The sequence below is a fragment of the Cordyceps javanica genome, chromosome 5, assembly GCF_051103115.1.
Source record: "Cordyceps javanica chromosome 5, complete sequence".
In the NCBI taxonomy this organism is placed as follows: Eukaryota; Fungi; Ascomycota; class Sordariomycetes; order Hypocreales; family Cordycipitaceae; genus Cordyceps; species Cordyceps javanica.
Genome location: NC_139299.1, coordinates 3990476 through 4006657, shown reverse-complemented (window position 1 = coordinate 4006657; position 16182 = coordinate 3990476). Strand labels below are relative to the sequence as shown.

The window sequence follows — 16182 nt, the reverse complement described above, 5'->3', positions numbered from 1 at the left end:
GAGGAAGAATATCCCAATGCATCTTGGGAAGTCCCAGTGATAGCCAGGTTAACGCATGGGTCAGGTGAGTCTAGTCCGTTGCCATTTACAATGATGCTGCACTTCTCTGATTTCGATCGCGCCGTTGACGTAATTTATTTCAACGTGATACGTCTCCTGGTGTGCGAGCTAGCAGACGAAGCCGGACTATCGCCCGAAGCCCTTCTTTAAAGCTCCAGTGTAATCACGGCCACAGGGCCGTTTTCAAATGCAATACTTGCCCCTGGTCGGGGAGTTGTCAAAGATTTTGCTCTAGAGATCTGCCGCACAGTGCAGCATCTTCTACATGGTGACACTGATAGCTTGGGTACTCTGGTTCTGATGTTTCCTCTTCGCGTGGCGTCTCATCACCTGCAAAACCAACCCTCCGTTCTGAAATAGATCTTCTGGATACTTGCAAAGTTTACCGCAAAGAAGGGCTTTAAGTTGGGTGAGTATGTTCTAGATATGACTTCAGTCAAGTGATTCGAAGATGTAAGCATGCTGTGTTGCATGTTGCCGTATTGCGACGAAGAACATGTCCTAAGTTTGCACGTATTACCGGACTCACCATTGGATCGCATTCTGTGACAACTTGGCGACTGAGTTCAACTACAGGTATTAATGTAACTCAAGTGCTTTGGAGCAATGAACTCAAAAGTCACTTTTATAAGACGACTCGCCTCTTTTTTCCAGTGTGTGAACTTAATGACCTATGGCTTAAACTTGTTTAAGCATTGCCAACTTGCCAGCAAACTCTGCCAACGAACTGATTTGCTCGAGAGCAAGTGCCTGGCATGGAACTTGTCAGCATTGCACACGGGTCGCGTAACAGCGACGCTCTTCAAGCCACGAATGGCCATGGTTATCTGAAAATGAGTGCTCGACGAATCAAGTCAGATATGGTGCGACAGACTTTCAACTATATGCGGTTCGCAACGGAATTCGCACGGACAGTTCCGAAACGTCAGCATTGACCTCAGACTAACTAGCGGATGTGGCGTGAGCCGGTAGTGTACCTGGCAATGCCGATGCTTGCCACCTAGCAGGCGGGGTAGAAATTCCGCGCGGCAGGTTGATGCTCCGTGGGTGAATAAAGGATTCAGATAACGCAAACATGACTCTCTTCTTTCACCGCTGTCTCGTGGCCAGATTCGAGCTATTGGCACCCGGAAATTGAGCTTTTTCATCACATTCTCCGGTGGCGTTGCTCTCTCACCAGCACCTTGCCCACTCACACTTTGACGCTGACCAGTTTGGTATTAGTTACCCTCTTCAATAGGCAATGTCAGCCAAGAATGGCAACCACCAAAATGGTGCTCAAAGCTCTGACGAGGGCATTGAGTATGATTCAGAACCGCAAGTCTAGGCATTTTCTTTGCTTTTTGGAACGTATTCGGAACGAATACTGACTTGCTAAGATAGGTTGAACCGTGCCGCTACCCCAACTACTACCGACGAAGCCAGAATGCGACTGAAGATAGACCTTTTCCTCATCCCTCTTGTTAGCCTTATCTACTGTATGAGCCCATCACAAGCCGTGACATCTGTTACCTGCTGATTTCATAAATGATTCTAGTACTCGCTTTTATCGATCGGTCTAATATCGGTAGGTCTTCTGCTAAGCCAGCAGCGTTGTTGAGAGCCCAGCTAATGACAACATAGGCAATGCTGCTATTGCTGGTCTGCTGGAAGACTTGAATATGCATGGTTTTGACCTCAATGTGTCGCTATCCATATTTTTCGTGTCTTACATTCTATTCGAAATCCCGGCAAACCTCCTATGTAAACGGGTTAGCCCTGCGTGGTTTCTTCCGAGCGCTATCCTGGGCTTCGGCGTTCTCACCATTTGCATAGGATTGGTAAAATCTTTCTCTACCCTATGTAGTGTTCGGTTCGTTCTCGGAATTTTTAAGGCTAGAATTATGCCTGCACTAGTCTATTATCTTTCACGCTAGTATACCCACAGCGAACTAACTTTCCGCGTGTCGCTATTTATCATTTCAGCGTCGCTTGCTAGGGCGTTTGGTGGTCTTCTTACGTCCGCCATCCTGTCAATCTCGCATCTTGGCAGCTTGCATTCATGGCGACTCATTTTCGTGATCGAAGGTATGTAAGTAGACTACAACCATCCCTACTTCTCTAACTTGTTGATAGGTTTGGCATCTTGTCTGCTGGGCTTGATCTGCTTTTTTGCTCTACCTGACCGACCTGAAACCGCGATATGGCTGTCGACGGAAGAGAAGCTATTGGCCAAGACTAGGCTAGACGCGGAGAGGTACACTACTGACGCATCGGACGCAAAGTTCAGCTGGGCAAAAGTTCGATTGGGAATTCTCAATCCCGTTGTTCTGACGACTACTCTCATTTTTTTACTCAACAGCATTACTGTATATGGTGTTTCTTTCTTTCTCCCAACCATTGTCAAGACAATTTTTCCAGAGCAACCTACTCGTATCCAGCAGCTCTTAACTGTCCCACCCTATTTTGTCGGGGCGTTGGCCTGCGCATCGACAAGCTTCTGGAGCTGGAAAGCACAGCAGCGTGGAGTCTTCATGATCTTCTGCGCGCCATTGACCGTTGTTGGATATATTATGTTCTTGGCGACGACGGATCAACACGTTCGCTACGGGGCGACATTTCTGCCATTTCTCGGTATATTTACATACGGAGCGTTGACCAACTCTCATGTGGCAGCAAATGTAGCCTCAGACACGGCTCGGACTGCTGCGATTGCTGTCAACGTGATGGGCTGCAACATCGGTGGTCTGGTGTCGGCATGGGCATATGTACCCTCTGACTCTCCTAATTACAGGATTAGAAATGGGTTGAATTTAGCTGCGCAAGCGGCCATGATCGTGATTGCGATAGGCCTCTATTATTGGATCGAGTACGATAACATACGACGTGACCAAAGGGAAGAAATCGAGCCGGGAGAACTTGATAGTCAAGACATGGACACACTGGACTGGAAGCATCCCAAATTTAGATGGCGCAGATGAGTGTGTGTGTGTGTGTGTGTGTAATTTACGTTTGTACTGCGCCCTAGTGTAGGCTTTAGACGTGCTATCGAGCTATCAACAGACTATTGTTACATGATTGCACCCACTGAGTAGGTTTCCGCAGACCGCGACAAGTCGCACTCATGCTCACAACGGAATACCCCCGGGGAATTCCCCCCACATAACTGTCCTCCGGCCCGTAGCAATTTCGCGCCCAATGGCATATGTCTGTCTTGATCGATTCCCGTCAGCGGGATCACGATGATGTTGGCCGGATGCGCCCAGGCTTACGCCATGGTCGAGTCGCGTCAACAACTGTTGTCACCTGGTCTTTTGAGGGGGCCAGCAGAGCCCTGAACCCGTGGTTTTCGTGGTCAAAATTCTTTCGCTCTCGCACTAACACTGCTGCCGCAGTCTATCCTCCAGCAACCGAGCGATAGAAATAGCGCAGGGGCGGCGGTAGGGAAAAACCCTCAGGAAGGAATCAGGGGCTGTCGAGCAGCTTGCCTTCGGGCAGGGAGAAAACCTCCGCGACCAGCCACCGTTGTTTGGAAGGCAGACCTTCCAATACCCATGGCTCCCCTGTTCTGAAGGAGGCCATGAGGTCCGCGTGGACGAATTGTCAGCGCCGGCTTTACAAAAGATGATGAACTGCTCCAAAGGTCAAATTTTGTGCTGTTAGGGCCACGATGGGCCCTAGCGGCGAAAAGCGCGGCATTTGGCCTGAAAACCCTGCCCCGCTAACAAACCGCTAACAGCTCGAAAGAGGGAAGAATTTTTACAGGGGAGAGTTGGTCTGTTTCTTAGGATTTTGATTTGACTTTGATTTTTTTTGATTTGACTATTACGTCCGTTGGCGCCCTAGTGTAGGCTTTTGGACGTGCTAACTAGCTTCATCAATATACATTGGCCTAACCCCCTTGTAAGCTAGGAAAAGAAACTAACAAACTCTAGAGCCCTAAAGCCCGTAGTGCAATGCTTTAAACTCCGTGGGATTGCACGCCAAAATAATCTCCCCTAGCTAGCAGTTTCGCGCCCAGTGGCATATATCTGTCGGTATCGATACCCGTCAGCGGGATCACGATGATGTTGGCGCGTGCATCCACCGCTGCAGCGATGCAACCACTGCTGCAAACAGAGACCCATCGCGCCAGCAACTGTTGTCGCCTGGTCTTTATACGGGGACCAGCGGAAGCCCTTTTGTCAACGGCAACTTAATGCCCAAACATGGTAGAAAAGAAAGAGGAAGAGAACTCAGCTAGCACTGCGCGGTAGGGTCGCTGCATTGCTAGTAGAGGTTATTTTCGAGGCTGTCAGATGTGCATCCTTAGCTTTGGCATGAGATCTGAGACAGATTGGTTGATTTGGGGGTGTAACGGGACACCTGCTGGCTTGCGCAGGTCTTTTATGCTTTGGCGAATACAAGTAGTTGCGTCTCTCCGTATCGTCAGGATGCATGCCTTCTCGTGCATGGAATATCTTTGCTCTGTCGGTTGTGGCGACAAAATTTATGGCTACTGGTGTAACGAGGGCGGGTGGGAGCGGACCGTCTGGTGCTTCTGTCGTAGACAGATCAGATCGTTCAGAGCTGTTGTACTTGGCGGGTTTAGCGATGGCGTTTGTCTGTGGTGGCGTTTTACACCGCACTCCGGGGGCGCAGTCCCGAGCAGGTTGCCAGCGGTGTATCTTGTTTTGGTGCTTCTTCTGTCGTATTAGGCGTGCTGTGCTGCTAGTACCAAAAAGGCGCCAGGTTCTAGAGGGTTTCTGGTTAAAGGAAACTACTAGCACAGTTGATGGTGTGGTGCCATCATCTTTTCTGCGAATGTGGTAGTCCACGGGCACGAGGCCCGTCTGGGCGAGGATTTCATCGTGGGCAGCTGCCATGACTGCCACTGACTTGCCCGCTAAATCTTGTAGATATCTGGGGGTGTTTTCTACGACATAGGTATACCACGTCTCTTTCTTGTCGGCCTTTGACGCCTTCAGTACAGTGAGCCACTTATCTTGCGACGATAAGATAAGGTCCCTTGTTTCCACGGAGTCTGGGAATAACGCCCAGCCGGTTGGGATGCGTCTTGTATCGAGCAGACTCATTGGGTTGAGAGTTAGGCTGTCTAGCAAGTGCTTCTTGATACTGTAGCTGGAGAGTTCGTTTTCTGTATGGTCGGGCATGCGAATCAGTACGCGACAATCTGGTTTATGTCTGGATGCTTCCGGGGCTTTTACAGCATGGGTAGAGGCTATCTTAGCATTGGTTGGGCGACTCGCCGTCTCTATGCTAGCAGTTGGGGCGGTTGGCAGAACTTCTTTCGTAACAAGGGCGGTCCAGACTTTCGGGAGGTTCTCGAGGGCTGCATTTACCAGTGCAGTCTGCGTCTCGCCGTTGACATGTTTGCTGGCGCTTTGGAGAGCTCCCATAAAAAGAGCGTATACTTCCATTTCATCATCGTAGCGCTTCTGCAGCGCTGTAGCCATGCTCTTGTCGATTTGGTTTCTTCGATCGGCAGTGATTATAAGTCCTGCTTCGCTTGATTGGATTGATTTTGCCCTAGAGAAGGGATCCTCTGTTTCCTCTAGTATGGGCAGTCGCCTGTTCGGTCGTAGCAGAGATGGGCTGCTGAGTATGTCGAGCGGATGGTCGGGGCACACGGGTAGGTTGGCGGCTGCCGAGCGCTGAAGGGCATGTGTCTCAGCAACGACAGTTGCCTCAGGAGTTCTGAAGCGAACCGGCCGCTGCCTGACGATTGTCGGCGTCATGGCGTGACGCCCAGAACAAATAGGGGTCCGTTAAGGTTTTGTATATGGGTACTATGTGCTGCACTAACAGTGCAGCGCAGACCCGCTGATGAGCGCTTGCATGTCTAACGCACCGTGGGCTAGGGTAAGAACGAAATGCGGTGGATATGTTTGTGTTTTTATAGCAGCACTCGTCACCCAGGTCATGGGTATAGCCATCCGCCGTCGCATGGTAGCAATTGGCCTGGGTTTTGTTCTGGTCAGTTTTTGGACGACCATCGGTACACCACTCTCCGACATTTGGCACTAGCGTGCCGGCGTCTTCCCACTGACGCCCGCGCGGTCGCCCTCGCGGTCGCCCTAGTTCACGTCCATTTTCATCCTTCGCGCTGTGCTTGTGCTCTTCCACCCACGCACTGTTGCCAGTTTTCTGGTCGTGCCATCAGCCATCTGGCCCGCCTCGGCCAGAACTAAACAGGACACGGATGGGTGCAAAATTACGTGGCGCAATTCGATCAGGGACACAAAACCGAACTAGGATATTTACGTATATGTGCCGGTTGAGGCGTAAATAGTGGTAAATCATGATATAGGAAAAGTAGACAGCAGTCCTGTGTGAGGGTCTTATTGAACCATAACTGAACTATACTACTACTATGTGGATCGCCCGAAAGGAGCAGGGTGGCGCTCTCCGAGCCGTGCTAGTGTGCCAAAAATGCGAGAGCATCATCATTGTGCAATGTCAATGTGGCAAAGCGGACATTGAGTCGGCCGTGTCTCCGAGGCGTACAGTAGAACGGTAACTACGACGCCGTCTTCTCCGTCCAGGCATGTGAGGGTCACGGAGGAGAATCTCGGTGCCTGGGAGGTGTGAAGGCATCGCATTTTGGCTTTGGCCTTGTCCGTGTCGACAGGCTGGACCCGAGGTACCGGGGCTGTGGTGGGTGAGCTCGAGCCCGCTGCGGTCGCCCTCGCCCTCGCCCGTCTGCACGAGGTAACGGGCGCTTTGGTCGGCTGGCCCCCGAAGCGCAGGGCGGTATCTATGCCGTCTCTTTCTCCGCCCAGGCATACGAGGGCCATTGGAGGGTGTCTCGATACCCAGGAGGAGTAGGGGCAGCGCGCTTTGATCTTGGTCGTGGCCGTCTCGGCTCTGCAGTCGTGGTTGTCAGAGAGAGATCCGATGAAGTTGAATTGTGAGTTTGTGCTTACTTGAAGCGTGAGTTCAAGACACGGGCCGCCACCCACGCCGCACGTGCCCGTCTCGGCATCCTTGCCAGTCCGCTGGGCGACTTCGCTGTCGGAGGACCCAAGTTGACCCGACTTCGAGGCCCACAACGCAGCATGATCCGGTGGCGTGCCTGTGTTTCGGGGAGCAATACTCGCAACAGCTCCCGGGGTTGAAGCGCCATACTGGCCGGCTGTCGCCAGGGTCTCCGGTGGGCAAGTCGGCCGATGTCGTTGCGCGGGGCCGGGAATGCCTGTTACCGGTAGGGCACTCCGATACAGAGTAGTCGGTCACTCTGCATGGTGTTGCGTGGCAGACGTGCAGGCGCTCGACGGAGGAAACCTGCGGCTGCCCTCAGACACTACCTTCGTAGACCGCGCACAGTGCACGGCCGCGTGCGGTGGAACGGTGAGGCCTTGCCTCCAGATTCTTAGATTCTCGGCGGGAAATGTCTTTCCCATCTTCTGGATATCCAGAAGCTTGATAATCTTCCCCTACGCAAAAGATAAGTACAGCAGTGCTAAGCACGTTGTAGGCAAAGGGATAGCAACAGGGGTTATGTGTGCGTACCTTTTGGTCGTCGGGAGCGTATTAGATCATGTCTCGCATCAGTCCAGGCAGAAGGTCCGTCACCCGACGAACAGCAGCGACATGTGTGCCGTCCGGGGCAGGGCGGCTCACGTCTTGGTTTCTGGCCCTGGCCTGGAGAAGCCATGCCCGGACTACCGAGTCTATCACGTAGAGAACACTCAGTTTATGTGTATCCGGTGTTTTTCGAAAATGCGCATGAAGCAAGGGGATGAGAACCGCTTCAGACTGTATTTCCAGAGTCAGCAGATGGGCCATGGTGATGTGAAGCGGACGGCGAACCTCGACGTTGGCGACGCAGAGTGTCGTCAGTCTGTTGATGCGCGATCTGGACGCGCCCGGGGCCTTTCTACTCAGCATAGACTCGAGATCAGACTTGAGACCGTACTCGAGGTGTGTTACGGCCGACGCCATAGCGTGGCAGCCGCGAATCTGAGGCCTGTTTGAGAGGGCTTCAACGATACCCAAGAGGCCGAAATCGGTTCTGCAGGTCGTATGATGACACTGGGAAAACGAAAATCGAAACGGTGCAAAAACAGTGCGGCACTGTCAGGTACACAGCCAGAAGGCCACAGGCGTAGCTCCTCTCTGCCCAAGGACGGGGAACGGCGGCAGACTGTTGGCCGGACAGTCATCGCGGCGGGAACAGGGCAAACTTCATGGTCCAGTTCTCGACCAGAAGGGGTGTCATTAACAGATTGTCGCATCGTTTTCCGTTGCATATTTCAGTCCACCGCAGGCAGCACATCCCTGTGAGGAGAAAACGGGGGTGGTTCTATTCCTGCCTCTCAAATTCTTTTTTTCATCCGTCGAAGGAGCGCCGGGGGTCGCTCGACGGACGGGACGAGGGACACTACTAGCTCCACGCCCAGGTCCGCCTCCCACGGTCGCTTCTTGACCCGTTGAATGAGTCCGGAGGGGGGGCGCGCTACCAAGTCACTGAGGGGTCGATAAGACGCTACACTAGTCTGCTTTACGCCTGTCGACCCTGCGCCCAAAAGTCGACCGTGGCCGGTTGTGCGCAAGCCGACGACACATTGCGACCGGCTGACGGCAGGTAGGCGGCAAGTTGTCAAGGCGTCGGGGAGTCTCGTTTGTGTACCGTAGCAACCAGCCTCCATTCGCACCCCGCATCGCCGTTAGAGCAGGTGCCGCACAAGTCGTTCAAGGCAGAGGGGCAGGCAGCTACCGCGTTCAAAGGGTATGCGCGTGGCCCAAGGCCGATCAGCGCCTCGGCAAGTTTTGGACAAGAACACTTGCGTTTGCCCCGCGCTGTGTCCACATGACGTCTATCCGACGTCCAGTTGAGGTCGTTCCCCCTAGGAAGGTCCGGGTTGTGGAAGCCCTGCCCGGCACGCCATAATGTTGGGCGCAGGTAGGGTACGGGGCAGAATATAAATACCCACGGTCACGCCCGGTTGCTTGTCCCTTTCTCCCTTCTCTCCAGTGCGGGAGCTTGCTACCGCACTCAGGGGTTACTCACTTCGCGTTCGAGGCCTCTGGGGTTACTCACTTCGCGTTTGAGGCCCCAGGCCATAGAAGTGACTCACTTTGGCTACGGCCTTTCGTTGGACGCTTCGCGGGCTACTCAGGCTACTCCTTTCCGGTGAAGCCTTTTGATGTGAGAACACAGGAGATTGCCAGCTCCGTTCTTCACTTTTGCGTCGGTGGACGATGAGCTTCCACCTCCACGTGGTGTCCGCTGGGAACTCGCAGAAACAGCCCGATGTCTCTGCGTGCCAAGAGAAGCTCGATGAACCCTCATCTCATGTCACGATAGATTCTAGATAGAGCAAGGCGCAGCCAAGGAGTAAAGATATCGTACGAAGATCCAGCCTAGTTTACCCTCGCCACAAGTTGACAGCCAGTGAATGCGTGCTCCCTGTTGCCCCGCTCCCACCAAGCCCATCTCCCCGCCACCGGCGACCCCTAGAAAATACCTGTAAGGAAACGGCACGCTGTCAAGGTAAGGCCCCTGCATTTGTGAGAAGGGGACTCGCTTCTGTCCACCTTCTGGCCGACGAGCGAGGCATTGCTTGTCCTTGGTCGCAAGCACGTCTTTACGCTAGGTCAATCCATTTCGGACCCTGGTGTTCTGATCTGTTTTTGCATAGGTGGCTGTATGCGTGTACCGGTAGCATCCCTTTCGGCAAGGATGTTGCTACTACGCTTCTGTCAACTTTTTGACCAAAAGGGGTGTGCTTGCTACTGCTAGCGCCACATCCCCATCCTCCTATTGTCCGTTCATTTCTTTGCGGCACGTTGGTGGCGTCAAGCCTTCTCAGCCTCTTGGCCTCCACTGTGACACCATCCATCAACTTCTGCTTCGATGGTACTGTAGGAATCACATACTGAGGAACATCCTCTTGGCCCATCCACTCCCTCAGTGGCACTCACCTACTTGGCATCGTCCACCTCCCTTTTCCGATGCAGGAGGGGAGTGTCGTTAGTATTATGCCTAGTTCGTCAAGTTCAACGAGTGTGTTCCCATTGTCTTTTTTTGGCGCAACAATTTTGGACAGCCTTCTTAGTAGGAGGGGAGTGTCGTTAGTCTCGTGCCGAGTTCGTCAAGTTCTGTCATCAATTCTGTCCGTCAAGTTCTGTCCGCCAAGTTCTGTCCGCCAAGTTCTGTTCGTCCATCTTCTCCCCAACCTATTTGCCTTTTTTTGCGCCACAACTTGGGACCGCCTTACCCTTGCCTAATCGGAACGGGATTGTCATCACTATTGCGCCTTGTTCGTCAACTTTCGTCCGTCCATCTTCTTCTCGACCCATTGGCTACTTTCGCGCAGCAATGGACGGACGAACCCTTGGTTAGTACGAGGGGGGGTGACATGACTGTTGCGCCTTTTCGTCGAGCTCTGTCCGCTTCTGTCCGCCAAGTTCTGCTCGTATATTTTTTCGCGCCAAAATTTGGGTTAGCCTCCACCATGATTAGGGGGAGTGACACGACTATTGCGCCGTGTTCGTCAACTTTATCGAGTCCGTACGTCTTTCTTCCGACCGGTTGTCTATTTTTAGCGCAACAGTTTTGCGACCAGCCTCCGCCTTATTTAATGGGGGGTGCCACTACCATTGCACCTTGTCCGTCAAGTTCTGTCTGTCAAGTTCTGCCTGTCAAGTTCTGCCTGTCAAGTCCGTCCGTCAAATTCTGTCTGTCAAGTTCTGTCTGTCAAGTTCTATCGTCTAGTTTCGCGCGATAGACGGACGGCCTTTGCCTTGGTTAGTGGAGGGGAGCGTCGTTACTATTGTGTCTGGGTCGTCGGGTTCTGCTCGCCGACTTTGGCTGATGTGGCCTGCCAGGTCTAACTGCTGGTCGCGTTTCTCTCGTCCAATTGTCCACTTGACTACTTATCCTCCCACCTCTGTGCGCGCATTTCGCCTATTTGTCGGCTTTCTCTTTTTTTTAGCGTTTTTTTTTCTGCCTGTATGTGTGCGCCACGTGACACACCCTTGTGCCAGGCATTACCTTTTTTTAATACTACGCCGGGCACTTGCACAGCTGGCGACGGCTAGAGAATGACATCAGATCCCTGACAACTAGGCTCCTTTCCCGGCGATGAGCGCTTGCTGTTAGTTGTTTCATGTCAGACGCATGAACGCCTCATCTGCGCCTTTGTCTTAACTTTATACTTTAGAAGAGAAGGTTTATTTGGAGTGTTTATAGTGTGGCGTATAGTGTGTTGTGATATTCTAGACTTTTCACAGGGGGCTATAAGACAGTCCACCGCAAATACACTAGAACCTCTCAGGCTGCAGAAATGGACAAAAGCGGCGGCATAGTTGGCTTCCTATTAGGGTTAGTTGCGAACAGATACTTAGAAAGGGATAAATACTTATTGCAACCCGCTGTATCTCCATTCCAAACTCGCATGATTCTATTGTGGGTCAGCATTACCAATAGATGCAACGAGGAACATGCGTCATCGGCAATGCCACCTGCGCACATCTCTCTGTCTGCCAAGCTAATCTGCATCCTTAATCACATCGCACAAGCTTTAATGGCGCAGATGCTCATCGATATTCATTCGGAAATTATCAGCGCTTTCTCGATTAATTTTTCTGCCACGCGGGTGCCGTCCAATGGAAGGCATGCAATCATACGTTTGGTCCGAGCATTCCGGCGCCAGCTCACAGCCACGACCCAAAGGAGCGACGAAATACCAAATGAAAACGTCACAGACAGGTTCCAGAGCCTGCTTCGAATGTAGAAGGTGCGGAGTCCCAATTGAGCTTTCTGATGAAACCCTCGCTGACAGGACTTTGCTCTATCCTTGACTATAGAAAGAAGATGAGATGTACGTGCTGTGCTGCTTGTAACTGTCTGCAAGAAAGTTCTAACGCAGTTACTAGGCGACATGAGTATGCCAGTCTGTGGACTCTGTCAAAGAATCGGGCATGATTGTGTATTTCCAGCGAGCAAGAAGACACCAGCACTCCGACGTTCAGTCGCAATACCGGGACCTGAACATCGAGTAGAACAACAAAACGGTGAGACAGCGTAGTGCAGTGCAGTCCACGTCTGAATCCGTACCAGTAGACAGCTAATCATCTTACCCAGATCGTCTCTTCAATACTGAGCAATCTTGCATCAACGGCATGGTGCCCCTTGGCCAATCCTTATCACCATCTTCCTCGAGAATAGCATTGGACCATAGCTTTGACGATGCCGCCAACATGGGCGAATGGATTGTAGCCGGTGCTACATCTGTTTTCAATGACTGGCGTATCCCCGAGAATGATTTCTTTCGCATCTCACCTCATGTTGTTGCCAATGACTTCCATGCTGGCACACCCCTCAGTCCACACACGGACGCGTGCGATCTGGGGGTCAGCGCACAATTGGCTGTCGAGTTGATCGACATTTATTTTGACAAGATTCAAGCCTGGCTGCCATTGCTGCACCGACCAAGATTCTATGCCCAATATAACTGCCGCGGCGACACCCGCCACCAATTTCGATCGACTGGGTATTCTGTCCCAGAATCGTTGCTGCTCCAAAGTATGTTCGCTCTTGCCGCGCGTTTCTCTCCCAACCCGTACTTTCAGGGCAAGGCGTCGTCTGCCCGTGGCGAATCATTCGCAAGAAATGCCACCCAGTGTTATGATAAACTCCGAGTTGAGCTAGGGGAGTCCAACCTCCTTTACCTTCAAGGCTGCATTCTGCTGGCAAACTACCTATATACCTCAGGCCCGTATTATCGAGCCTGGATTCTCACAGGAGTATGTGCTCGACTTGCGTATGATCTAGATTTGTGCAACATGGATGGCTGTCAGGATGTTAGCCAGGACCAATTGGAGTGGACCCAATTGGAGGAGCGCAGGCGGGCATTCTGGCTGGTGTGGGAGCTGGATACCTTTGGATCAACCTTGTCTAAACGACCTACCGCGATAAACAATCTAAGGATGGCGGTACGTCTCCCTGTCAGCGATGAGATGTGGTTTGCGGAAAAGCCTGTTCAGTCGGTAGTCTTGCACTCAAAGGCGGCGCAAGCCTGGAAGGGCTTACTAGACTGCCCGAATCAGGATGAGCGGGCGTGGTTCCTCACAGCGAACTACCTCATGGCAGCTTCACACGATCTATACTTGCGCCAGTCTAGTTCCCAAGATGAACAAGACGAACTGAGCGACTCCATTCTCTGTTTTGCCTTGGCATTTTCGCAACGCTTCGGCTTAGAGGCTTGTCCATTAGTCTTTGACTCGGAAAACTTTTCAAAGTGTAACTGGATTATTTCCACGCACTTGATGCTAGCTTCAGCTCGCATCAGCCTTGCAAATGCCGCGAGGATGGCCCTTTTTCAAGCATCTAGCTATGCACGGGAATGCTCTCGTATTCTTCGTTCCTGGCATCCCGACTACATCGCCTTGAGCCACCCCTTCGTTACATGCCTGTTGCTCCCGGTTTGGATTCCATCGCCACGCGATTTACTAATTTCGCCACAAGACTCGGAACGAATCAGAACAATGCCATATCTGGTGCTGAAGCAGATTGCCTCTGTTTGGGGGATAGGATCAGAGCTGATTGGTGAGATTGTACCCTAAGCTAGCTCGCGATAGGCGTATTTTAACAAAGAGACAGATTTGGTGGCCGTATTATCTTCCCGCGGCAAAATACCGTGCAGGGATAAAACATTGGCCAAACGTTATGCGATATTCTTTCCAGACGCTGTTCTGTCCGCGACATCCACATGCGAAGCGTCCGACGTGCAAGCTGAAACAACGGCGCGTCCAGAGAACGCAAGCATCATATTCGATTGGTCATCAATTCATGAAGATTATGGTATTAATTTGGAAGACACTGTGTACGTTAACTATTCACAACGCGTGTCAAGAAGCGCCAACCAAGTTGGTAGTGCTGCAAATGAAGCATCGCGGCACCCTGCAGGCTGGCCTTAGGCTCAACCGAGTCAACGGCAGCAGCGTAGGATGCTGGCAGAGTCTGTTTCGCGTAGAATATGATGTTCGGTCGCAGAACGGGCCGTCTGCAACCATCTGGCAACGGTAACGCATCAAGGTGAGAAGTTGGTTACGCCGTCCGTTGCGGGCAGCAATATGTCTTCCCGTCCGGGTTGCCACCCTTGAGCGTCGAGAACTAGAAGAAATCGAAATATATATAGTAGATAAAAAACATAATAGGATGGTAAACTTGCAACATGAATTGTCAGGAAAACTACGAGAAGATTGGAGCGCGCTTAGATGAGGGGGTACTGAAGCCTAGTTCCTCTGCTTTCTTCGTAAAATTGACAATGTTCCCTCTCACTTACGTGTTTTAGTAGACAGGTTCCCAAACACTGACGGCTTTGAGGCGGCTTAGATAAGAAAAGCGAGATTTTAATTGGTTTCTAACCGTAACTCAACATTGACGATGACTCACTATGCCTCAAAATGTCTTTCGCCGTATGTTTCCGAGAACCAATTGCCGAATGCTATCTCGCAGTCCCTAATCGCATCAAAGCCGAGCATTTCAGCTTGGTAATCATCACTTAGCAAGTTCCAAGACTCTTTTCCTATGACCTCTGAAGTTGACTTTGCCATTGCCTTGTCCCTCGCCTCCTGCAGCGGCCCGTCGGCAAGGTGGTACCACTTTCGATTGGCAATGGCGCCGAGCACAATAACCGTTGTTCGCTTCTTTCGCAAGTCCTCATACAACTTCAAGACACCAGGAATTCTTTCCTGTAGGGTACTTGCGTCTTTCGTTGATGTCTTCAAGAGCCCGAGCAGCCGACCTAACACAGCGCCGTCTTCTACCGCCATCGCCGCGCCCTGGGCTTGGTACGGCAAAGTGGGATGACACGCATCCCCCAAAACTGTCACGGAATTCTTCCGGAACAAAGTAAGCAACGTAAACGCATCCCGGTGCTGGCTGGGTACTATTGAAGCACATACCTTTGACCAACACGCCAACTCCTCGTGGTGGCAAAGCTTCCATTTCTCTACAGATTTGACCAGTGAAAGCATCTTAGAAAGCCTGGAGCGACGGTCAACTTTTAAATCTCGCTCGAAATAGATTAACAAATTACTGACCTCTCATCCCAGCCTTCAAATAACGCCCTCATCTCATCAACGTCTCCTTCGGCTCGTTTAACACCATGCTCGAGATTGTCAGGCACAAGCAGGACGATGTTAAACTCCGACCCGTGTTTCAGGGGATAAAAGACACAATGGCTTCGAGGTCCTAGCCAGGTTTTAACGCCACTTTGAGAGCAAAGCTCGCTTACAGAAGCGTCATTGAGGGACTCAATCTGCTCGGCTGAAATTGTCACGCGGTACGCCAAATCCCCCGTCGCGGTTGGCGGAGAGCGACACTCCAGAATAGAATCTCTAGTCATAGACCATAAGCCTGCCTCAAGTTGTTAAAAAAAATACTGAAGTATTGGGCTAAGCTTGGTTCTGGAGAAAGACTCACCATCGGCCCCAATAATGACATCTGCGCTGATCTTTTCATTACTTTTCAGAATCACTTCTGTAGTGTTGAAGTCCACATGCACTGTCTCGGCTCCTAGGCTTAGCTCTACACCGAGCTCCTTGGACCTACCCCACAGCACTTTATGGTAGTCGGCACGATGGATCACCCTATTGTTTAGTGTTAGCTTCTTGTATATTCGTGTGCCTGTATGAACATCGTAACAAACATCCATGGGGAGCCAAAGCTTTTCTGAAGCCAGTCCTGGTCTCTTCTAAGTAGTATATTCCCGGACGAGTATCGACAATAGTCAAGATGATCAAGCATAATGCCATGTTCTGTCAGAGCTTCAAAGTATCCGAGTCTGCAGGCTACTTTAGAGCCATTTGGCGGTATCTGAATGCCTGCTCCAACCTGAAGCGAAAAGGAGTGTGTTGTCAGCTCTTGGTCATCTGCACATTGTAGGGTAAAAGCCCTTACTGCTCACCTCTGACAACTTTTTGGTTCGCTCCAGAATGTGCACGCTTATACCTTCCTTTTTGCAGGCAACAGCACATGCGAGCCCTCCAAGGCCTGCGCCAGAAATGACCACTTTCATAGCTCCAGTGTGTGACGCTTGGATAGTGGAGTTGTGCCTAGAAGAGAGGGCAAGGATGTAAAGCAACTCATGTGCCGCATTGGGCCTTTATCATGATAAATAGGATCATACA

General features: G+C 51.6%; 3 protein-coding genes across 3 annotated transcripts; all 3 read right to left on the bottom strand.

Annotated features, from left to right (window-relative positions):
* Window positions 1–4534: 4534 nt before the first annotated feature.
* On the bottom strand, window positions 4535–5777 carry V2A60_008436 (uncharacterized protein; the record flags this gene model as incomplete). The annotated part of the gene is made up of 2 exons (XM_083259709.1): window positions 4535–4579; window positions 4668–5777. 2 exons carry the CDS (start codon window positions 5775–5777, stop codon window positions 4535–4537), a joined length of 1155 nt encoding a protein of 384 aa, XP_083115835.1.
* Window positions 5778–6485: 708 nt separating this feature from the next.
* V2A60_008435 (uncharacterized protein) lies at window positions 6486–7983 on the bottom strand (the record flags this gene model as incomplete). Its single annotated transcript, XM_083259708.1, has 4 exons — window positions 6486–7114; window positions 7364–7475; window positions 7624–7797; window positions 7852–7983. The coding sequence occupies 4 exons, from the start codon at window positions 7981–7983 to the stop codon at window positions 6486–6488; spliced, it is 1047 nt and encodes a 348-aa protein (XP_083115834.1).
* A 6459-nt stretch (window positions 7984–14442) lies between these two features.
* On the bottom strand, window positions 14443–14823 carry V2A60_008434 (uncharacterized protein; the record flags this gene model as incomplete). Its single annotated transcript, XM_083259707.1, has 1 exon — window positions 14443–14823. One exon carries the CDS (start codon window positions 14821–14823, stop codon window positions 14443–14445), a length of 381 nt encoding a protein of 126 aa, XP_083115833.1.
* Window positions 14824–16182: the final 1359 nt, after the last annotated feature.